Here is a 24,157-nt window from a genome sequence, read left to right on the forward strand (position 1 = left end):
TGGCAAATATCTGTAATATAGTGAGTTTGAGGCCAGCCTGGACTGCCAAGTGAGATCCTATCTCAAAAACAAAGGAGACTTTCTGTGTGCCAGCATGTCACTAAGTGGAAAATTCCATACCATTTGATGTCATTTCATACACAAAATAATGTAAAATGCTGCATGAATTTACTATCTTCCAGCTATGTTTTTAAAGTATATGTAAAACATAAATGAATTTTGTAGCTGGTGCTGGAGCCCATTCCCTAGATCCTCATTAGGTTATTCTCTAGGATCTGAGACATTGCTTCTGAGCGTTAGTGTTTAAGAGATTGCGATGCACAATGTTTTCAAGGCTGATCCTGACCTCTGAATTCTGGCATTGAGATCACCCTGCCTTAACTTCTTGAGAGGCTAGGACTGTAGGTGTGAGTACCTCCATCCTTGGTCCCAGACATTTTTGTGTGTCCAGGGTGCTAAGGATTTAACACGCGGCCTGGCTTATGCTAGGAAGCACTCTATCACAGAGCTATACCGTAGCCACTCAGTCTCAAAATTCGAATACTGTCTCAAGGTATTCAGTGTGTGGATAACGTGTAACACTGATGTCTTCAAGGTATTCAGTGTGTGGATAACGTGTAACACTGATGTCTCCGAGGTATTCAGTGTGTGGATAACGTGCAACACTGATGTCTCCAACCTCTGTCTCAGAGATAATCAGGAAATCTGATTGGAGTTTTTCTTCTGCTCTAAGTGTGTTTTCGCCTCTTCTCCTAAATCTGCATTAGGGGCCTGGTGGTGCCCACAGGGGACGGCAATGGTTAGAGCTAATGGTTGATAGAGCCAGGCTGTGGGGTCAGACTCCAGAACTGGTAATAAATGTACACATGTCCAAGCATCATGTGTGCCAGCATGGAAGACCAAATGACTTGTATCTTAGACTCAGCCAGGAGGTTGGCATTGGCCCGAGGAGAAAGTGTCATTGAAGCACTAAAAGTAAATGCTCTCTTCCTCTCTGAGAACTAATTCAGTCCTTAAGCAGCAGGGCATCTGACACCTGATTTGCATCCCGTTCTCTGGCAGCACTGTCGTAACTTAGAGCCCTGCCAAGGCAGATGTATGAGTCGTGTGTCAGGGAGCATGGAGGTGGCCGTTCGTGCTATGAGTTACAGCTCAGGAGTGCCCTGCCATAGTTAACTGTGGGAGACTAGTGATAAATTCAGGGTTTCCAGGAGTTCTGGGAGCGGGAGAGAAGAGGTGTGGTTTCTCATAGTTGATGTCCCTGTAAATCATTGCGCTGGCATTTTATTTAGAGAGCTTAAGGGATTCACTTTGGATGTGGGACCTGCATTTCTCACATTTTTTAGCTTTGCACTCTGCCAACTATTTGACAGAGCAGCTCTCAGTGTGAGCTGGGCCATTGAGCGTGGCAGGGCTGGGGTTTCACAGTTGTTTAAATTCATTCAAACTCTGCACATGAGGCTGCCTGGGTTTTGGCATTGCTTAGATACAAAACCCATTGCATGGTGGTTTAGTGTGACGATGAGGGGTCCTGGCTGCAAAGTCTGCTTGGTAGCTTAAGGTGAGTTCCACTTGCCTCAGCTTCCTTGTCTGAAAAATGCAGGTAGCAGTTCTTTTTCTGTTTGGCCCGTGTGGTCCCCATTCCAAGTCTAACAGTGTGCTTGAGAGAATATTTAAATCTGCAAAGTTCTCGAGGCTATCAGTAACTGCCAGGAAGCTTTGGGACCTGGAATTCTTCATTTGTTGCTTTGTGACAGTCATTTCCCCTCCCTCTCTCCTTCCCTTCCAGGCCATGTGCAGGGTAGGCAGGCTCTCCACACCTCTGAGCTCGACCCCAGCTCTACAGTCAGTTTCATAAAGCAGTGTCTCTCTGCCGTATACACACACAGTGCTGTTTAATTTTCCTTATAGAGTTGAAGAGAATCCCCTGCTAAGATTGAAAGGTTATTAATATTTTATGTATTTTCTTCTGCATTGGGAGGAGATGATTCAGATAGATCACTGTTATTTCTCACTTCTCTGTCCACGTCATACTTTCTTTTCATGTTTAACCAGGAGTACCACTTGTCCAGCCATCTCGGCAGATATAGGCTGCTCCTTTTCTGTCTGTATTCTGTGTCTCTGAGTTCTGTGGGGGATGTGGAGACTGTCTAACAACAACCTCCCGGCACCCCTAGACATTTCTAAATGGAGTATTTAAAATAAACACAGTTTTATAAAAACAGCACCTAATGAGTTGTGAAAATAAAATAACAGTGACATTAGTGAAACTTTGACTCATGATATAGACATTTAGAAAATCATGCTTATAAATATTCTTATCACTATCGTTTCTTAGGGAATTTGGTTCTAATGTTTGGGTTTCAGTAAATGCACCATAAATCCTAACTCCAATTATATTAGATTGTTCTCACTAATGTTTACATTAAACACTCTGGGTGGAAAGCTGTCCTATGTGGTGTGACTAAGAATCTCGACTCTGTGGCTTCAAGCTAGATCATTTATATATTATAGTATGTTTCTGCTGTGTTGTGGGGTTCACACAGAGCGATAAATACTTCAGAGGGGCTCAAAATCATCACGGTTACTCCTTTGACTCTCTAAAGTCATGAAGATGTGCACGAGCTGTGTGCCAACATAAAATATACGTCCATAGCATGGGAGGAACTGTCTGCCCCAAAGGAAAAAGTGCTCTGTAGCAGAGGAAGCCAAGCAGGAAAGAGAGATGGGCCCTAAACAGCCTTCAGAATGCCTGTAAGGCTTACACGACATGTCAGGGGGAGCCACAGGGTCTCTGTGCTTTCTGTTGATAATGCCTAAGCCAGTCTGCTCAGTGGATGCTTTTATTAACTGCTATGTTGAGGAAATAGCACTTTCTAAATATCTCCCCTTCCAGAGTTTATTGTGGTTGAAGTGAAAGTCCAGTGCAGTAGTAAAACAGGAGGGAAAACAATATAGCAAATAAAATACAAAAACTGAGACTTATATATTGATTTGGTCTGTGCAGTTTTTTGTTGAAATTTGGTTCTTTCAAATGGACATATAAGAGACAGCATATACTGGCCAGTTTTGGATTGTGCAGCCAATCCCAAGTTAACTGTGTATATGTCCACTGGCTTCTGGAACTGACTACTTATAATATTTTTAGGTGTTTATCTCTTAAGGAAGGTTTGCTTGACTATAAGGTAAATCTTTCTCATGTGTGGCCATTGTAAGCATATATTGGATATATCTACAAGTATAAGAAACATCAAGAAGGAAGTTAAAGTAATTCAGTACTGCTCAAAGCAAGCCCTGTTAAGGCTGGGGCATTAGAGTTCATGTACAGTTCTAACTTTGAAAAACTATATAATATGGTCATAACTCTCATGGTCAGTATTTATTGGAAATAATATTATCTATGTATCATTTTATTATGGGTATGTACCATAATTTATTTAACCCACCACTCTATTAACCAATTGGCTGATTCTGTGTTTAAAAATTATAAATACAGACATTAAGAGATATGTATAATGTTTGAGTCTTTCTGTTCCTTTTGAATAGATTCTTAGTTGTAGATTTATTGGGCAAAGTTCCTATTTTCTGCTCCTTTTGAATAGATTCTTAGTTGTAGATTTATTGGGCAAAGTTCCTGTTTAGATTTATGCTGATTCTGATTCCAAAGTGCATTTTCTTTTCCAAGTAATATTTATATTTTAAGTTCAGGGTTTATCTGTGGTAGGGCTACTGTTAGTATAACTAGACAACTGGGTTCAACCCTCACCCCCACACATGGAGCCAAAAAAGAGCACATAAAACTCCTGTTTCACCAGCTGCCCAGAAAACAAGTCAGCAGCCTCTGAAGAAACACGGAAGCCTCTTAAATAAACAGCCCTCCTTGTCCACTCCAGTATTTTAAGAACGACATTAAGCACTAAATGCAGGTCAGTTCCTTTCCTGCTGGCTTTGGGGCCTTGTCTTGCCACATCAGCAGCCCTTAGTCTGCCATTACTCTCCCTCACTGGCTGCTTCTGTAAGCAAGTGCGGGGTTTGTCAGAATCTGCAAAGACAGAAAATAGCATTGCTCCAATTTCACACAGCTGAATAAAAATCTCTGAAGAGATATCTCGACCCTTTAAATCTATGGTACTCTTACCAGAAGAACTTTCTTCAGGTGTTACCTGCCTTGTTCCAAGGTCCCTCTCACAGTTGCTGTAGGAAGAAAAAAGGAAAAAGGTGATTGTTGGCTTGTTTTCGATTCAGGTGTGCGAATATCCAGATGGGACCAAGTCTTTGAAGCTGGGAGATTTTGGACTGGCAACAGTGGTTGAAGGCCCTTTGTACACAGTCTGTGGCACACCGACTTACGTGGCACCAGAAATCATTGCTGAAACCGGGTGAGATTCTCTTGGTCTCGGATCACACTTTGACATCAGTGAGAAGGCACATAGCTGTCCTTGCTGCTCTGTGCTCAGTGTGTCCTGTGAAGAAAGCCTGGGAAGCAGAGAGAGATGTGACATAAACCATGACCTTAACGTTAAAGAATAGCTTGTTCTTATCTGGCCAAGAGCCCTAGGCCTGTACGTCTGTCCTTTGGTCAGTGTTGGGGGTGGGGGACAGTGGTCACTGGTTAGATTGAGAGGAAACAGATGGCTTTTTCAGAGGTCAGATCCTATGTGACAGTAACAGACGCCGGACCTCAGCAGTGCGGCACGTGCTCAGGAGGTCTGCCATTACCTCTCCCTCACTGTTTTCCAGTTATGGCCTGAAGGTGGATGTTTGGGCAGCTGGCGTGATTACATACATACTTCTCTGTGGATTCCCACCATTCCGGAGGTAATTATATTTGAATATATAAATTCTCAGACACTTAACTCCTGGCAGAAAGGACTGTAAGCTTGTGAATAAAATTCACAAATAAAATTCACAGCTGAAAATGATATAAATACACCTCTTGCTGTTTATCTTAATTTGTAGCCTACTAATGTAAACTCATGTTTTTTCTTTAGTGTTTTGGTGTGTGTGTGTGTGTGTGTGTGTGTGTGTGTGTGTGTGTATGTGTATAAATTTTATATATATGTAAATTGTGCTTGAACACAGGGATCATTCCTGCATACTCTGCCTCTGAGCTGTTCCTAGTCTGACCATACTTCAAATATGAGGTCTTTGCTTTGTGTCTGAACCTCTGGTTCTTTGGATGTCCTTCATGAAGTATATACCTAACACAGACTCTTGACTTTGCAGCTTCTTGTTATAAAGAAGGGGACGATTAAAGATCTCTAAGTAGAAACCAGAATCATCCAGGTGTCCTTTTTTAAGTCCTTGGTGTAGGTATTACTTTTACTTAATTTGAGAGCAGTGTTTTAAACTACTTGATTTTTATATAAAGTTTCTAAAGCACTCAACTTGCTGCTTGTGAAACCAGAAACTCTTTATGGTAGCTCTAGTCACGCACGTAGCATTTATTACCTGGGAAATAGAGTTACAGAAAATCTCAGCATCAGCTGGCCAGGAAACAAACAGCTGACACTTGGCAGTGACTTGCTGACCTGGTGGGAACAGAGGTGGACACAGGCATGCTTCAGGCTGGCCAGCCCAGTCATCAGTCCAGGGTTGAGCCAGCCACATGGTTGCAGTTCTTTCGATCTGTTTCAACACCTGCTCGGGCAGGTTCAGGCTTTGAAGCAGAGCTACATCTGCTAGGGCAGGGTCGCTTTTCTGCCCTTTGTGCCCCTCCTCTGGTGAGCCAGGTACTTGTCAGCGATGGCAGATGTGTACAAGCATTATCCTTGATGCTGTGGTGGTTTTAGTCCATTTCAGCTGCTGTAAGGAACTTCTGCAAACTATGTGGTTTATCGACAGTGGAGGCTTATTCTCACAGTGCTGGAGGCTGGGAGGGTCAAGACCAGAGCACCAGCAGACTTGGTGTGTGGTAAGGACCTACCTCCTGAACCTTGCGCAGACATCTTTGTGCAAATTCACACAGCAGAAGGGAAAGGATGACCTCTAGGAACTCCTTACTGCCTTACCTTTTCTGTAAATGATGTTGTGGTTTGAGTTCAAGGCTTCATGCTAGGCAAGAACTCTACCACTGAACTATACCCTCTCTGGGGACCTTCACAGGAACACTACAGTTGTTTTCATGAAGGCTTCTGCCCTCACTACTCTGGCTGTGTCCCCAAAGCTACCTCCAATGCCATCTAAGTAAGGATTAGGTTTCCCCATTAGGAGTTTTGAGGCCTATGCCATAGTGTTTAAGTGTTGTATTGGGTCAACAAATGAAAATAGTTTATCTTATCTCTCCTAATATTTGTCAAGAAAACTTCCTGGAAAAAGAAGGTTTAGATTATTTTTTCTTTAATTCTCACATCTTCAGTTTGAATTCAACAGTGGTTTAATTGATAATTGCTGTGAGCAGACAACACAGAAATGTTAGTTTACTTTGGAAGAGCTTCTGATATAGAGACATGGAGCACAAGAATAATGACCAAACCAAATGATTGGGTGTATTTGTTTGACTTATTCAGTGATGGTTAAGCATAAAATAAATGTGAAGAAATTAACTAAAGGGCTCCGTTGTGTAAGGCAGAAATGAGGGGAGCTAGTCAAATGTAGAAGGATGGTGTGTTTTTGCTAACATGTGATATCTGGACCAGTTAACATGGAGTTCCTCTTCATGATATTTTTATTCAAGTTGATATCAAAGAAGAGGGATTTGGGGGATCAGAATTAGAGAATATGTGCTCACAACTCCCTCTAGTGTTTATAGTTTCTGATGCAGCCAGATGTATTTTTATTGTGGAAGTGGGTACAAGTTGGATGTCACTGTCGCTGGAGGGCAGCAGCAGATTTGTGAGCCAGAGAGGTGAGTTGGGCTCATTAGGACAGCCCACTGCATTCTGAAGGGGCCGCCTAGTGTCAAAACACCCCTAGGTATCTCACTTTTATGTTTCAAGAAAATGGTTTTCCTCTCTGCTGGTGAGAGATCTGTGACATCAGACACTTCTAGAAGCATCTTCAAAGCACAGCCATGTAAGGCAGATTTTACAACCTACTGTTATATAAAAAAATATGGAAAATTAAGTATGTAGCCATTAAAATGATTATTATCTAGCATAGATGGCATAAACTTGTGTATCTAGGGCTGGGGAGGGAGTTCACTTGGTTGGTAGAGGGCTTTGTAACACACAAAGGCCTTGGTACAGTCCCCAGCACTACATAAAACCCAGGACAACAGTGCATGCCTATAATCCCAGCACACAGGTCATGGAATCAAGAAAGATAGGAAACTCAAAGCCATCCTTGACTATGTAGCAAGTTTAAAACCATGCTGGGCTATATGAGACACTGTCTCAAAAAAATAAGAAATAAAAATAAAAATAACTATATACATATGTATCTGTATTAAAGTCCTTTAAATAAACACTTCAGAGTGCTTTCTTTTCTGATACAAAGTGTGCCTTTAGCTGGAAGCATTTGAAAGGATTGTTACCTGGAACTCACTCTTTTCAGTGTCTCTAATGGCAGCATCTTTTTTCTTTCAAAGCCTTTGGGTTTGATTTGTTGTTGTTGTTGTTCTTAGTTCTTGAGCTCAATCATCCTGCCCCCCCTCCCATGCCAAAATCAGCCTTATCTTCACAAAGACTGGTTTTCAGAGACATCCCAAAGTTTCCTGAGAAAGAATATGCTATAGCTGCTGACGAAAGCATCTGTAAAGTTGTTCCCAGATTCTTGAACGTTCTCTCTTAGCCTTCACCTCACCTCTGGTTCTCTCTGTCATTCTTTATATCGAGTGCTGCTTGTGAAATAACTTACCAACATTATCACGGTGTCCTTTCTGAACCTTTCGTCGTCTGTCACCGAAACAGGGACTGTCTTCTTAATCGACTGTTTTACACTCGCAGCCCCTTCATCTAAGGGATACAGTGTCTTAGAATAGAAAAGCAGCCCAAAGCAGCTTCACCAGCCTTGCAGTGCAAATGTAGCGATGAACCTCGTGTGGACTCAGACAGGGCAGCTGTCTACCTGACTACCAGGCATGGACAGTCTGCTGGGGCTGCTCCTCTACTGGGCACATAGCTCTGGTGGTTGATAGCATTGTTCCTCAGGCCAGATTCTAACTGTTTAGTGCTCTGCGGCCCTTTGTGCTGAGTTGTACTGTATTGCTTGAGTCCTTGGGCGCTGTACATGGATGTTGCAGATGGACTCCAGCTTTTAGCTCTGTATTGGCTAAATGATCAAGTCAACATAAGCTACCTGTGACTCCAGGAAAAACCAGGGAAGGTGAATAGAGTAATAGGAACAGTTCTGAGAGTAGGTTTTAAAAGTATGTCTTCTTCTAACACCGTCTGGTGTGCTCTGTAACTATAAAAATCCCACTATGTTCTTCAGTGTGTTTTTCACTCATTTTATGGAGCAATGAACTGATTGCAGCAGGGTAATGGAGAGAGACCATTGTGCTTCCTCAGAGAAGTGTGTGTGCACTTGCTTCCCAGGCGAGCAATGAGGACCTCTTGCCTTGCTGGTTGTCTCGCAGGGACCTGGCTTCTCAGTGTACCTTTGGCCTTCAGTGTGAACCAGCAGGTGTCTCACAAGTGCTTCCCTTGAATATAACAGGCCGTTGTGTCATGAGACAGACCTAGTTATGGTTCTAGGTACCACCCTAAGGGATCTGCTTCTAAGGACTCCATGCTCTGTGCCCTTCGAGAAGGTGGAAACCCAAACCCTAAAAGCATGACAGAGAAATTCTAAGAAATTTGCACTTTTTCCAGGTAATTCCTAATTTGTCCTCCTGAATTTTAATTTTAATTCTAACAGCCTATTCTAAGTTTTCTGTTGGGGCCTGTGGTGAACCAAGAAAGCTTGTCATGCTTCCTGTTTCTAGTCCTGCCCTCACCGCATGTGGGAACACCCCACATCCAGAATCTTTCCCTCCGGTGTTCTCACGGGCACCTGCCATCAACTGCTGAATGCCATGCTTTCATTAGACACCGTGTGTGTTCGTGGAAGGACCACGCAGCGCGGGTTGAAAGACGCCACTAGATTCTGAACTCCATATGATTTTCAATTATCTTGGTCTTTTATTGAAAAAGTGGAAAAAGAAAGCTTTAGTAGAGGCTGCTGTTTTACTGTTAGAGGCATGAGCAATGGCAAAACTGCTGTCCTTTCCCAAGTGTTTCCATTATTTGTGATTTCTGTTTTTTATTGTAATATAGACGTATGTATGCATGTAAGTATGTATATGTATAGAGATCTCCTTTATATACATATATATATCCTATGTGTATAGAGGAGATATACAGTGTATTTACACACACGCACACGCGCACGCACACTCATGCACACACACACACACACACACACACACTAGTTTTTCTTCTAGAGATAGGCTCTAGCTATGTTACTTTGGTTGGTCTTGAACCTCTGGGCTCAAGTGATAACATTGCTTCAGCTCTCCATGTATCTGGTACTGCAGGGACATGTCCCAGCACCTGGCTTTCATTTTAACCATTTCTACGCACACTTTGTGGGGCATTAAGTACACAGCCATTTGCACCATCCGCTGCTGGAACTTTTCCATCTTTTTAAACTGAAACTCGGCTTGCGTCATTTTCTGTGTCTCTGGTTCCCAGGCCTAGGAAGGGCCCTTTGGCTCGTTGTCTAGAAGGAGAGTCTGTTGTCGCCATGCAGCTACAATGCACAGCTGAGCAATGAAACACCCAAGCCAAGTGCCTCCACTTCTTCCTGTTGCCCAGACTCTTGGTGACCCTATTCTTTCTTCTGCTTCTTTTTCACTAGTGAGAACAACCTCCAGGAAGATCTCTTCGACCAGATCTTGGCTGGGAAACTGGAGTTTCCAGCCCCCTACTGGGACAACATTACAGATTCTGCCAAGGTACTGTATAGGGCTCTTCCTGTGTACACTGCAGGGCCTTGCACGTGGGGCTGAGCAGCCCCAGCTCGGGGCTCCAGAAACTTGACTTTTAATGTGTGGTCTTTTTGTAAGTTTGATCTACAGTATATACAGTCTCTGAAGTCCCTGACTAGATTGATCTTCTAATCTCTATAAACATTCACGCCTTTTTAAAAAGGACTGTATGTTGGGCACTCATCAGAATGTGAGAATGAATTAATAACTTAAGTGATGAAAGGGAAAATATTGCAGTATTCTACTGCGGAGTGAAGATAAAGACCGGAAGTCTTAAGAGAGCCAATCTTGGTTCCTGCAGATTCAAGGGAGACTTCTCGTGTTCTGTGCCGACATCGGCAGTAGGTCTCTGCCATGGCTCATGTCAGTCAAAGTGTGGGGAGTTGGCTCCGTGCTCCAGTGGCTGAGCTGCTATGTTAGCTTTTGATTCTGTATTTACGCTGGAATTACCCTCTTTCTCCTCTGTGGTCTTCTTCCCCTTCCCCTTCCTCCCCTTCCTCCCCTTTCTAGGAATTAATTAGTCAGATGCTTCAGGTAAATGTTGACGCTCGCTGTACCGCAGGAGAGATTCTGAGCCACCCCTGGGTGTCTGTAAGTACCCACATTCCAGGGAATGAATGCATTTATGTTGTATGCTCATCATGCTTCCTTGCCATGTGTTTTACACGGACATAGATGAGCATTCAAATTCTATAGCAGATAAAAATGTCTGTTTTAATGATTAAGCAGCATGGGAGAAGGTAACTGGTACCAGAGCCCCCCCCCCCCCATCTGCTCAGGGAGTAACCTGGTAGCCTGCCCCTTGCTGGACCTGTTTACTCTGTAAGTGATGGGGTTGGTCATGATGTTCTTTAAGGACTGTCTCTGCCACAGTGAGGATGGAGTCCAGGGTCTCCTTTGCTTCCACAGCTCTGTACAGGGGCAACAATTACATTAGAAAGAACTGAACTCCTGTTCTTACTAAGAGGAGCCTGTTCAGGAAGACAGCCTTAGGTCGATGGTGGGGGTGGGTGGTAGCTGTTGAAGAGTAGTTGGAGTGTTAAGGATCCAGAGTCACCTGTATTTGGGTTTCTCCCCCTCTGTAGGATGACGCATCCCAGGAGAATAATATGCAAGCTGAGGTTACAGGTAAACTAAAACAGCACTTTAATAATGCGCTCCCCAAACAGAACAGCACCACCACGGGGGTCTCCGTTATCATGGTAAGTGGGATGCTGAGCTCTGCCTGGGGAGTTGGGGGCATCTGGCCTGGCTGCTCAGCTGGAGTTGTCGTCTGAGCTAGATAGTCAGGGTTCTGCTCATGGAAGCTGGTGTCTTCCATGTTCCTGTTTTCATGGGAGGATGGACTGGCATGCGAAGGGTGCTTTCAGGTACTCCTTGGGACTCTGCATGACAGGGTAGAGGCTGGTAGGTGACAGGGAAGCCACAGTGGTAGGTGGTGCAAGGGAGCTCCTGGACATGGGGCTTCCAGGGCATTGCCTCCCCCTCATACCTGCTGTTACATCTAGGGAGAAATCACCAGCCAGCCCTGGCAGGATGCACCCTGCAAGGCAGTAAGGCCCTGTTTCCTCCAGGCTTATGATTGTTTGACATGTGATTTCTTCCGGACTTGGAAAAAAACAAAAAACAAAAAACAGCCAAGCTAACAAATTTTCACTTTTTAAAGACAATGTTTGGTTAAAAAAATAGTTGGTGTATGTTTAAAGGCATAAAAGAATACTTTTTTTTAAAAAAAAACCTAATTTTTTATGGTTAAAATTTTATATAACAAAAGTAACAATGACCCAATTTTTGTACTTCTTCCAAAATACTTAAGGCCACATATCTAAGTATTTAAGCACAGAAAATGAAAAGTAACAGTAAGGGAAACCATAAGAAAATATAGGACAGAAAAATAAAACACAAGTGAGGTCATTAATTTGCAGCTCTGGCTGCCCAGGCTTGAGCTGTTGTGAAGTGGGGCTGGGAGTCGCTCTGGCCATCTCCCACCTGCTGCTCAGCCAGGGCATCTGCAACAGCAGCCATGCTGTCCTCCTGCCCGCTCACAGCAGACAGCAGGGCCTGCGCATGGACACCAGAGTCACCCTCTCCCGAGAAGCTGGTGCCGCCTCCCAGGCCGCCTAGAGCAGCCACCCGGGAAAGGTTCTCCCTCTTCCCACACCACAGGGAAATGGACTTGTTCTCACTGCTCCATGCAGTCTAGGAACGTCAGGGAAATGTGGGAGTCCAGGAAGCCACACACTGCATGTACCCCTTAAAGACGTCCACTCTGCAGGTGGTTAAGCACCTCCTAATGCCGTTCCTTTCCTCCAGGAAGGCTAAGTTCACTGGGTAGGCCCCTCCCATTGTCCTTGCAGCTTCCTAGGCGCCCTGCTGGGAATTGTGTGCTCTGTCTTCCCACGCACAGCTCGAGCCTACAAACTGGACTTTGTGCCATCTCGTCGGATTTCTGGGATGTCTCATATTGAACACGGAAAGAGTGGAGTTATGGTTTTTCTTTCCACTGTAGCAATGTTTTACTGAAAACCTGAGAAAGTCTGAGATATCACAGAATTCTGGCTTTACTGAGTTGAAGAGACTCATGAAAGGACCCTTCCCAGGGATTGTATTTTGAGACCTACCCCATGAGCAGAATCAGTGTGCATCTGTGCCATGCATGGTGTTGTAGGCAGCTTCTGTGGAAATGGAAAAAGAAAGCCATTTAGAGTCAGCATTTGTGCTAGGGGTGCAGTTAGTGGTGCCTGGTGTGTGTGTGTGTACTTAGTGTGTGTGTAGGCCCCAATGATCTCCCAAAATATACAATTTCAGCATATGGTAAAGAATTTTTAAGAGAATTTGTTGGAATCAAAATTTCATATCATATGTTAATTAGTTTTCTAATCTTCTAAGATGTGTAAGCCTTGCAGCCCTATAGGAAAATTTGTACAGTGAGTCACTAGAATCAATGACCATAGGCCTGGGCCCTGCCTCATGACCACTGAAGCTCAGTTGAGGTTCTAGAATGATTGACAGTCCTCCCTAGGGCTAAGTGTAAGCTGTGTAAGCTGTGTTCTGGATAGTAATGCAGAGACTGTCTCATCACTTAAAGAGAGCAGTTTCCCTCTTGCTAATGGAGTTAGCCAGATGTCAAACCCTCAGGTTTTAATGGGTGTTCCTGTGAAAGAACAACCCTTAGGAAGGTGACTATAACAGTTGTGTGTGATGTACATGCAGGACCCACTTGGCATCCAGCTAAACCAGGTTCTCTGCAGATTGTGAGCACTGAGGAGCTGCCGATGGCATCATTGCATTCAGAATCTACTGGAGATATTTTTGGGATTTTTTTTTTCTGGAAGTTTCTGTTCTCAGTGGTTCAAAAGCCAGCCTGCCAAATTTGACTTGTTCCCAAAAGTAGCTGAAGGGTTCTTGTTTGCCTTTCCCCAAGTCAGGGCTGGTCCTGGGGCTAGGTGTGGTTGCAGGGTAGGGCGTGTGTATCACATCTGGGCCCTCCATCACAGTATGACTGTACTTTGAGGCATCCCTGGGGACAGTTAAATTATTTTTATATTTAAACTACCAGAGAATGCCTGTCTCTGACATTAATTTGCCATCACTGAATATGCAGTCTCTCAGTAGCAGAAGAGCAGTGTTTTATGGCTGAATTGTTAATGACCTCTGTGAATAACTTAAAGAGGGGGGCCTTCTTGTCTTGTGTCACCCCAGCATTCTCCCCAAAGCAGGTACCCAAAGCTCCAGTGAAAAATATGAGAAGGTAGGGACTGATAATAAAGGAGAAAGAAACCAAAGTTGATGCTTTGTCTGCATTTCATTTGACAGTTTGATTTGACAGTTTGAGAGACACCTCACAGAGTTCCGTTCTTTCCCCAGTTGAGACTATGGGAAATCCCGAAGCAGATCCTGGTATTCAACACACTGTGCTCATGGGAGCCACACCTAATTCTCAGCCCTTCTTCCAGCTGCATGCTTTTCTCAGACTTTTGACCCTCAGCTTCCTGCTGGAATGGGTCCTCTGAACCACTGGCCTCCTTCTGGCCAGCCCAGCCCAGCACGCCTTTGGGGAGCTTTGTGTTAGCCTTCTCAGCTTGTCAGTCTGCTTTCCTGCTCAGAGTGGGGTTCAGCCATTCTGTGCCCTGCTACTGTTTACATAGGTGAAGCAGGGGATGAGTGTCTTCGTGAGGTTTTTGTGCTTTGTCAAGAGCTGTGTTTATCAGTAAGACAGTGTGTGTCGGCCAGCCTCCAGGATAAGAACAGGATCATACTGGAGAGAGACTCAGCGAGGCCCATGGCTCTGGGTCACACTCCAGCTCTCTCTCGCTGGCAGTCCTCAGCACGCTGATGGAGAGTGGGAGGTGGCTTCTTTGTCCAAGTGAGGGACAAAGCCTCAGAGACCAGAAGGGGCCATCTTGTGGCAGAGAAGGGAATGACAAGACACCTCCTCTCGTGGTCTTGCAGAGGGAGAGAAGTCAGAGAGCATTCTTTCCACCCCAGGGGGCACAAAGCTTGCTTTCAGAAACACTGGGGTGACGTAGGGATTTGGGGTTACTTCCGATTTAAGACAGACAAGACTGTTTGAATCGTATTGCTTCTGTTGAAAGTAAGTCTAGTTTCTGTCCCTGCTTCTCTCCCTTCTTGCCTCCCCGCTGCTGCATTGCTTCCCCTGCCTAGGTCCAAGGCCATGGTATGTACTTACTGCACCGCCAGCTTCCCTCTGCCTGCACGCTCATGTTCTTTTCGGCCAGAAGAGAAGAGGGGAAATAGCCAGAAGAGGGGAAGTAGCTAGGGGTTGTGACTTTCTTCTAGCCACGAGAAAGTGTGACAAAAGTTAAGCGCTGCCTGTCTGGTAGGTGCTAGTGGGGCAGAGTGGCCGGCCTGGTCCCAGCAGCTCACGAGTTAAGTTTCAGGCCAGGCTTTACCCACTTACTCAGTTAACTGATGCTGTCCTCGGAAGGTGGTGATGGCTCAGCTTGAGGTTGGCAGGAGCTGTGAGGAACACGGAGCCTTGCCACTTGCTTTGTTCTCCACCCCCCCTGCCCCTTTTAAAAAAAAAACAACCTGTGTTGTGCTGGAAGAATCAATGGTACATTCATTCCCCTGCCTGTGGGGACTGCAAAATGCCTACCGGTCCTTTCATCTTATCGTGGAGGATGGTACCCGAGACCACCTGAAGTCTCTCCACCTTTAGTAAACCCAGTGTCATGGCAGTTGCTGGCTCCCAGGGCCCACAGTCTCTAGTGAGGTATCCCCAGGATGGTTCAGAAGGAAGTGTTTTCTTCTTGGAACCTCCGATCCCTTGAGAGGGTTAGTGGATGAGCCAGCAGGTGCAGGCTCCCCAGTGGATTCCTGGGCATATTACAGACGCTTGATGGTTGTAAGGATATTATTTATTTCTGACATGTAAGGGCCATATATCTGACAAGAACTTCTTGTCATAAGTGTACCACAGCAGCTGGCAGAGACTGGCTATCGCCTTGGCACTCCTTGGTATGGGTGTGGGCAAGACAGAATTCAGCTGCAGCTCACAGCAAGGACCCTTCAGGCCACCTCCTGTAGGCCAGTGTCCCCACCACTCCCAGCTACCAGCAAGGTCGTGATAAGGGCAGAGGCAAAGGGCAGCTGCTGGGATGGAGTGGGGCTCAGTTAGACTTAAGTCTTGGTGTGTTTCTCCTCTTCTGTTCTGTGTCCTGTGCATGCCGAGTCCTGCTTTCTGGTCCTGCTGTGTTATGGAGCCAGGCCTGGGTCATGTGTTATCTCTGCTGCTCTCTCCCCAGAACACGGCTCTAGATAAAGAGGGGCAGATTTTCTGCAGCAAGCACTGTCAAGACAGCAGCAGACCCGCGAGGGAGCAGAGCTCGCCTGTCCCTTCCTCAGGCCAGGAGGCCCCTCCCCCACCGGAGTCTCCCAAGCCCTCTAGGCCCCCAGCCACCTCTGGCTGTGATCTGGCAGGGACCTGGCGCCGCCACCGAGACTGAACTCTGTAGACAGGCCCACGCTGCGCTCTTCCACCAGGCCCCGCCGGCTCCTTTCTGAAAGAGCCTGTCTCTCCTGACTGCTGCTTTGACAGATTGTTGGCATGTTCTGTCACTGCCCAGGAATAGGACTGGGGCATCGGAAGCCAGTGTTCAGCATGGTCTCATGTACTTTGGGCTCTGCCCGCTCGAGTTCCTGGCCATGTCAAGCCATGTCGGTTGTGGAGACATATTTAAAATGAGCGACTTATTTTAAATCATCCATGTTTCTAGTTAAGTAGACAGTTGGCCGCTTTACCCAGCGAATGTGCAACTTTTATCTGCAATTACATTCTTTTTATAGAAATTCATTGGGTGAGCGAAGATTCTCCTATTGAAGGATTCTCCAAGTGCTCCCTTCTCACAAGGGACACAGCTACGGTTGTTATCTTTGTAATGTCCTGTGAGAAGCAACGTGGCCCCTTCCTCTTCGTAGGGGGTCTGAGGCTCCTGGCTTCTGAATAGAAGAAATGAGTACCCGAGAGGTACTCCTGACTTAGGGAATGCACTCTGACGCCCCCGAAAGCAGCTCCCCTCTGCCTGGGGTACAGGGCTCACAGACCTACATGCCCTCAGTTTCCCCGAACTTTCCCCATGTGTATTAAGAAGCACTCATGAAGTTGGCCTGTGGCTTTTCAGTGGAATCTGCAGCAGCTCTTGGCAGAGCAGGATCAGCTCGGCTGCATCATCACCGGGGCTTCCTCCCACCTCTGAGAGCAAGAGCAGCAGAAAGCCAGGGCAGGTCTGCTGAGACCCAGCGGGGACTGGGGTGCATGGTGCTCCTTGAATGTCCTGTGACCAACCTTCCGGAAGGCTGCTGGCAGTTTTTCCTTTTTTTCCATCACCCCACTCTTTTTAATAATTGTATATAACTGTGTATTTGTTTTACCTGCTTGTCTTCTAAATGGGTGGGCCCTACAGGTCACTCTCGTTGTTATTCTCCGTCTCCCAACCTGCAATAAATCCTTCCCTCTTCGGAAAGCCATGGGGTGGGCAGAGGTTTTCGTGTGGTTTCAGAAAGTGCATGGCACCTTCTTGGTCCAGGCCCTCAGGGACCAGTATGGCCGCCACCAGAAGAGCTCACAGATCTTTGCCTTGGCTGAAGTGTATGTGATCACAGGTGCTGGGACTCGTGACCAAAACACCAAAATAAGCAAGTGGTTCAGAGAGGAGCTAGGGACAATTATAGGAAAGCTGGGGCTCATAGAAAGTGGGCTGGAAGAGGGGCTGGGACTCTGCTTTTCTCTGACTTGTAAATTCCAAGTTTTCCTGTTAAGCTCTGCTTTCTGCTTGTGACATTGCTCATTTGTCTGTCATCTCCTTGGCTTTACAAACATCAGCTTGAAACCCCAGGCCAGGCTCTGGATCTCTCGGTTCACATGGCTGAGGGGATGAGACAGCTGACCTGCTGACCCTGGGCCCCACCCAGCCCGGAGCTGTAGCAGACACTGGAGGAAGAAGTGATCAGAAGCACTGTGAGGGGCGGGGTTAGAACACTTGCATGTCGCCCTACTAGCTGGTTAAAAAGCGAGCTTTAATAACAGATTTATTCTCGATTCTGTGTATGCCTGTCTGCGCACATGCAAATGCATTGTCCGTGGGAGCCCAGAGGAAGGCAGCGAATCTGGACAGTTGGGGGCTGCCAGACATGGGTGCTGGGAACCAACCTCTGGTGGGACAGGGTGTCTGTTGCTCACACCACAGCTGCCTCCCTCTCCTCAGCTGTGGTGCTCTTAATGCGAGCTAAAGACTGTGAGCCAGGGCAGTGCTCACTGTGTCAGGGAAGAAGAGCCCTTGTTCAGCATGTGGGAGGCAGACAGAGGTGGTGAAGCCTCACAGTCCTTTCCTCGTGGGTAGGATCCCTCTGGAACAGAGAGAACCAAGGTAAAGGAACAAGCCCATCGGCGGTCCGAGCTAGCCAGAGGGGATGGCTGCGGCTGTGCCCCACTGCTGGGTGGTGTCCATCCAGGCAGCGAAGCTGGGGAATCCCGCACAAAGGTTCGAGACACGGTTCCTCTGTCCATTTGCTGTGCAAACATTTAGAAGTTGTAATTCTATTCTCGAGTTCCAAATTAAATACAGGTGCTTTATTTTCGGCTGCTCAGATCCTGTTGAGAGAATGGTACGTGCCTGTTCAGACTCATTCTCCCTGAGGAGGGAATCGGTGTGGAGAGACTTAGACGTGAAGTGGTGGCAGAGAATGCAAGTGGACGCCACGGGAAGTGGGTGCCTGATGCCCTCCACAGCTGAGGGGTCTTCCACCCCTTTCTGTCTCTGCCTCCTTTTGCAAAAGGTGGTGGGCATGGAAGTGTGTTCCATGTATTCATTAAATGCCTTTGGTAAGACTCCTGGAATCTCATCGTGGCTAATATGGTAATATGTGACCGAGGAGACGGGACAGTTTGGGGTGGAGTAACCATATTGAAAAAAAAAAAAGTGCCGATTAATGTCTTGTGCACAATGCTAGCGCAGTTTACCATCCCGTGGAAATATATAAGATTTACCACTTGTGTTAACATTTTTGTAGTACCACATTAAAACATTTAAGAGGAACAGGTAAAGTACACCTTGTGGCATATCTTATTTACCCTAACATCTAAACATGTCCATAGTATTATTTCAACATGTAGTCAGCATCACTAAGAACTGGGTGATACTTTACCTTCTTGTGTGGTGTGAGTCTGAGGTCTAGAATGTGTGTACAGTCACAGAACATCCCAGTCTGAAGTCACATGGGCCTAGCAGTTGCCACACCACAGTTTGGTTCCACAGATACGTGAAACAGGTTCATGGGAAGTGATGGCAGGAGGTTACAGCTCTGGGACACTAAATGTGTGCTCCTAACTCTGTGACTGTGCTAGGCACGGCACCAGCTGCTGCTTACAGAATAATCCTCACCTACCACCTTGGGAATATGTGCAGGGCCTGGGCACACTAGCTGGGGAGGGGAACCATGAGGGCTTTGAGGCTTCGGCACCCAAGGATTGCTAGGAAAATCAGACACAACCTGAGGTACTAGAGCTCAAGGCCCACGGCTTGATGTCCTGCTGCTACAGGAACTGTTCTTTGTAGGCATGTTTTTTTTTTTTTCCCCCTGGATTTGAGTCTGAGATTGATGCCTAATAACTATGAGTTGGATTCCAGTGTGGAGATCAAAACCTGCTTCCTGAAGGTTCAGACTCCCAGAAGTCGGAAGTGCCTAGATGGCAGGTGACAGTCACACAAGCACACGGTGCACTATGTTTTCAACCTCACTGGAGCACTGCAAATCCAAGGGGAAGCAAAACGAGTATATGGAGTCTCTCACCTTTGCCTTTCTTGGATGGTGGGGCTGGGCCTCCCGAGGGACAGCTGTCGGTCAGAATGTCTTCATCTCCATGGACTGACCTGGGAAGCCTGATTGGCAGCCTGTCAGTGTGGAGGCTAAAACTGAATCTGGACTTAAGGTGATCCAAGTCCAAAGCTGTGGAGCAGCCACCTCTCCTGCAGGTGTGCCCAAATACTGCCCAGAAGCTTAGTTTGGGCAAGGATCTGCTTCATGTTGCAGGCGTGTGATCATGAAGACTGGAGTGGCTTCTGGTGTGTCCTCTTCCCTGACTGGAGAAGCAAGACAATCTGTCTCAGAGGATGTGGCCTGCCCGAAAGAAAGCCAGAACACCCTGTGCTGTTCAAGACAAGAGCCTGATGTGCTGTGGTTGGGGAAATTTCAGCTTCTGGTTTGTGGTAGCCAGGGGCAGGAGTGAGGTGAGGATCATTGTGAAGACGCTCGTAAGGTGGCAGACACCTACAGCCCCAGCACAAACCCAGGAGCTTGACAGTAGTCTCGGCAACATAGCAAGAGTGGCCTCAGACCTCAGTTTGGTTTTGGGTTTTAATTAATTTATTTTTGAGACAAGGTTTTTATGTGTAGTCCTGGCACTCAGAAATCTGCCTGCTTTTACCACCACGATGCATGGCTAGCTCTGAGGTTTTAAATAATGATTTTATGATTACAGGAACCAAGAAAAATGGCAATGGAATCATTTTGTTTGTTTTTTGAGACAGGGTTTCTCTGTAGTTTTGGAACCTGCCCTGGAAGTACCTCTTTTTTTTTTTTTTTTTTTTTTTTGTGACTTTCTAGACAGGGTTTCTCTTGTAGTTTTTGGAGCCTGTCCTGGAACTACCTCTTGTAGACCAGGCTGGCCTCAAACTCACAGAGATCTGCCTGGCTCATGGACTCAATTTTTAAAATATTTTTTCTACCCCTGAAACAAGGTTTCACTATGTGCAGCTCAGGCTGGTTTCAATCCTTTCCTCCCTTAGCTTTCCCAACCCTCGGATTATAGAGACCTATGAAGTATTACTTCTCAGGTAATCTCCCACTGTTTGAGCTGTAAAGACAAAGGTGGACACCATCTCTCTGGCCTCAGGAGGCCTGTGTCCTGCTGTACTCCCCTTTATTTCCCAAGTGAGATGCTCACTGCTGTTAACCTCAGCTGGCAACTCTGCATTTCCTGCTCCCATGTTTTGCTACTTATTATTTTTCTTCATGGTTTGTGAAATGTTGGTGAGTCTCAGTGGCCTCTGTTTGGTTGTGGATCCAGTAAGTATCCCAGTAAGACAGAGATTTGGCATGAGACAGCATTCCTGTTTTTTGTCAGGGGAGTCTCTTTCATTGGTTGCAACTCAAAACACTCGCAGAACCAGTGTGGCATTTTCTTTGTGAATAGCTATCCTGTCCATGTTAGCTGAAAAAGACGTTTCCAACAGCCTAAGCACAAGTTTGTCTTTTTTTTTTTTTTTTGTCAAACTGAATTTTTCTTTCTAGATCTTTGCTTTAGAGAGCAGCAAAATGTATAGGGGGAAAAGACAGAACTCAGTTTCAACTTAAATTCACAACATACAAAGAATTTATTTATGTAATACAGACCTTTTCTCAAATATTTTCACAGAATTCCATACAGCAATCTACTAGAAAAAGGTAGAATTATATGACACCAAAATAACATTGTTTCTTAGTATAAATTGCTAATCAAAAGGAAGGTAGAGATAGTTTCATAACAAATGGAGGACAGGATGGTGATGCTTACTCAGCACAGTCCCTGGCCCCTGATCTCATGCCAGGATGGTGGGGTCAAGGTCGCGAGGGAGTGGCCCCGCCTGGCTCTGCCTCACTGCAGGGCACTGACCTTGGGCAGGCTTTGGTACTGACTCAGAAAACTGGTTGTGAGCCCAAAATGGTTTCCACCATCTCACCTTGTGCCATGAGGACGCAGACCAGGAAGAAGCAGTGAATATTTTATGATTGCTATAACTTAGATCTTTGCTGTTTACCACATAGTAAAATAAAATAGCCTTCCCCAAACCATAATTTTCTAGGTCTAACACATGCTTGAAGAAGAATATAGAAATAATTCACTGAGATGTTTTAAATTACATTTGTCATAATTTAAACATTACTATTAAAATCCTAGAAATTTCAGCACTGAAGAAGCACAATTGTCTAGAAAAATACAGGACCCCAGTACAGAAAACTCCCCGTCCTAGCATCAGAACCCATTTCCCTATTGCTAAAATCATATTTCTCAAGATTACAGGTAAATGGGAAATGGTTTCCACAACATCATTAGCGTTGGTGGGATTGTTGGCTCCACCATCTGAATCCATAATTGGTGAAAATAGACTTTTCATTATGACTAAAAATATAGATTTTTCTTAAACTACAGAAACCAGCAGCCAGTTTTCTGCTTTGCTGTTTCCCACCCCCCAAAATGTCAAGCAAAGTCTACAAAAATAGCAATTAACTTTTAAAAATATTTTGCTTGTTCAAGCAAATTTAAGTTACATTCAGATGTGATAGCTATTTCTATAGAATGATGTTCAGAGTTCTTCCTTGATCAGCCTGTAACAGGACCAAGTTGCATTTGTCTCCATCAGTATCGGGTTTGGTACTCATGATGCCAGCGGTTAAAGTCGTTGTAAAACAGAACAATGCTTCCTGAAGCCATGCCGGAAATGATGCACCTGGGGGGAAGGATGGAAATGGGGGTCACAGGGCTGTATTTTCTGCTGTGACTGAAATGCAGACCAAAGTAACCGGTGTATGGGGCATTTATGGTCTATGGAAGGGTAGATACCATTGTGTTGTGCAGAGACTGTCACTGAACTGTGAACCAGATCATTTCCACAGAGCTGGAAACTGCTTCCAGCCATAAACAGAAGGAAAACCCTCAGAGCAGTTGCCACTGGAGGAAGCACACACATTCAAGGGCCAGAGCGAGCACTTCCGACAATGCAGAATTTAAGAGTAAGAGAGCGGATTGCTGCCCATTTTGGGGGGCGGGAACCCTAACCTGGTAACACCTGTTCCTTTTAACCCAGTGACCTGATGTGATTGCTGAGACGGGAGCTGCTGGCCCCCTGTCCTGAGAAGGTGGTGCAGGACAGACGTAGAATAGACAGGTGGCTCTGCTACTTGAGACCTTTCCCTGCAGAGTTTGCTCAGGGCCAGTTCTTAGGGCCTTACATTCAGTGCCTTCCTGTAATTCTTACTGAAATTGAAAATTACACTCTATCACTACAGAAGGGAAAATGAGGAGCAAACTTTCAGCAAACCAAACCAACCAGGAAATAACAAGTTCTCCTACAGCCAGTCATTACACGTAAAGAGATTAAACCTGGCCAAATGGATTAAAAGAGATAACCCAAGTATATGTGGTATACAGGACATTCATTTTAGAAAAACAAATGGGTCGAAAAAACAGGCAAGCAGTAACAGTAAGAGAATTTAAGAGGCCCTGATGTCAGGAGGCCTTAAGACCAAAGCACCATGGCAAGAGACAACACCTTATGTTACTGTATGTTATATATGTTACTATATGTTACTATAACACACTAAGCACCTAAGCCCCAAGCATGATGTGCAGCAAATATACACAAGAGGGAAGAGAGAAATTCATGATCAGCCAGCCAGCTGCAGGCTTTAATACCCTACACTGAAAAATGTACATAAAGAATGACCAGACAAATGGATAAGAACCTCAAAATACCACAAGCCACACAGACTGAACACAAAGCCAACAAGAGCAAAATGCACTTTTGTTTTGCCAGTGCACATGGAACAATCTCTGGGATAAAGCATGGATCAAGATTTAATGTGAAATCACGCAAAGTGTCTTTTATACTCTTTTATACTCATAACAGATTTAACCAGAAGTCAGTAACGAAATGAAAATTGTAAAATACATAAGCACTAAGAGTAACAATGTATCAAAAAAAAAAAACCCCAAAAAACAGAAACCACACTAACACAGGGCAGCAAGGGCAGAGAGGAGAGGAAGGGGTGTAGGTACAAACATATTAGAAAACAATATTACTGACCTAACTTTAGACTTTAATGACCTAGAAAAAGAGTAAACTAAACCCAAAGCTAGAACATTTTAAGAAAACAACAAGAAATCAAAGTGGGCTGGCTCCTCAAGAGATCTGCAGAATTGCTACAACTTGAGCTAAAGGTACCACGAATTGTGCACTGGCAAATTCTGTAGCTAGGATGAGGTTGAAAGATGCTCACTTGGTAAAGGAAAGTTGTAGGCCACATGGTGGAGTGATCCTACTACAAATTTAAAGGAAATTACCACAATTGTTTCCAAATTCCTCCAAAATAATTGAGTGGGAAGGAACACTTCTGGTATTTACCATTTTGCTGATACCAAAGCCAAAAACAGACAACACTAAACAATATTACACACCAGTATTATACCATGGATGGGTAACGATGCCAGTTGCTAACAAACTGAACCATTAGCATCTTAAATACTAGGACTATGAGGTTCTCCTCTGGAATGTAAGGGGAGTTCAAGGTGTAAAATACATTAGAGAACATTAATAGAACAAAAAATGTGTATCTCAACTGATACAATAAAAGCACTTGACAAAACTCAGTATCTTTTTAATAATAAAGTAGGAATAATGACTTCAAGCTAGGGCATTTATGAAAACCCCACAGCTAACAATCCCGCTAAGTGGTGGAAAGACAAAATTTTACACCATCAGAACAAAATGATGCCAACTTTTACCGCTTTTATTCAGTATAATGCTTGATATCCCAACATAGTTACTATGAAAAAAAGGGGGGGAACAGACATTTAAATCAGAAAGAGAAATAAAATGATCTCTGTCATAAGGTACATGGTCTTACATGTACAGATCCAAAAGACTCCACACAAAACTGCTAGTGCTTAAAAATAAACTCAGAAGTTGT

At 45.1% G+C, this 24,157-nt stretch overlaps 2 protein-coding genes and 1 long non-coding RNA gene across 20 annotated transcripts in view; 1 reads left to right on the forward strand and 2 right to left on the reverse strand.

Annotated features, from left to right (window-relative positions):
* The window catches only part of Dclk2 (doublecortin like kinase 2), a 129,952-nt gene extending 111,692 nt beyond the window's left edge, over window positions 1-18,260 (forward strand). For 4 of the 12 annotated variants that reach the window (XM_087899421.1, XM_087899422.1, XM_087899425.1 and 1 more), the window contains 7 exons: window positions 4,246-4,379; window positions 4,741-4,818; window positions 9,781-9,877; window positions 10,421-10,501; window positions 10,996-11,112; window positions 13,778-13,810; window positions 15,679-18,260. In XM_087899421.1, the coding sequence (XP_087755547.1) occupies window positions 4,246-4,379; window positions 4,741-4,818; window positions 9,781-9,877; window positions 10,421-10,501; window positions 10,996-11,112; window positions 13,778-13,810; window positions 15,679-15,879 (741 nt within the window). In that variant the 3' untranslated portion in view covers window positions 15,880-18,260. Of the gene's footprint in view, window positions 1-4,245; window positions 4,380-4,740; window positions 4,819-9,780; window positions 9,878-10,420; window positions 10,502-10,995; window positions 11,113-13,726; window positions 14,589-15,678 lie in introns of all 12 variants that reach the window. The other 8 variants (XM_087899423.1, XM_087899424.1, XM_087899427.1 and 5 more) reach the window with 4 other exon arrangements.
* Window positions 11,040-14,939, reverse strand: LOC148118764 (uncharacterized). 3 transcript variants are annotated; one of them, XR_015735744.1, is made up of 3 exons: window positions 14,601-14,939; window positions 12,532-12,585; window positions 11,040-11,518 (listed from the first exon to the last, which is right to left on the reverse strand). It is a non-coding gene; the product is annotated as an uncharacterized LOC148118764 (long non-coding RNA). The 3 variants fall into 3 exon arrangements; XR_015735745.1 differs by lacking the exon at window positions 14,601-14,939 and adding an exon at window positions 13,634-13,730; XR_015735743.1 differs by lacking the exon at window positions 14,601-14,939 and having other exon boundaries at window positions 12,532-12,779.
* Window positions 18,261-20,781: 2,521 nt separating the features above from the next.
* Lrba (LPS responsive beige-like anchor protein) overlaps window positions 20,782-24,157 on the reverse strand; it is a 504,118-nt gene continuing 500,742 nt past the window's right edge. For all 5 annotated transcript variants that reach the window (XM_048424832.3, XM_048424835.3, XM_048424834.3 and 2 more), the window contains exon 57: window positions 20,782-21,918. In XM_048424832.3, coding sequence (XP_048280789.1) covers window positions 21,828-21,918 — 91 coding nt within the window. In that variant the 3' untranslated portion in view covers window positions 20,782-21,827. The remainder of the gene's footprint in view (window positions 21,919-24,157) is intronic.

Source organism: Myodes glareolus, chromosome 20, assembly GCF_982192425.1.
Source record: "Myodes glareolus chromosome 20, mMyoGla1.1, whole genome shotgun sequence".
Taxonomy (NCBI): Eukaryota; Metazoa; Chordata; class Mammalia; order Rodentia; family Cricetidae; genus Myodes; species Myodes glareolus.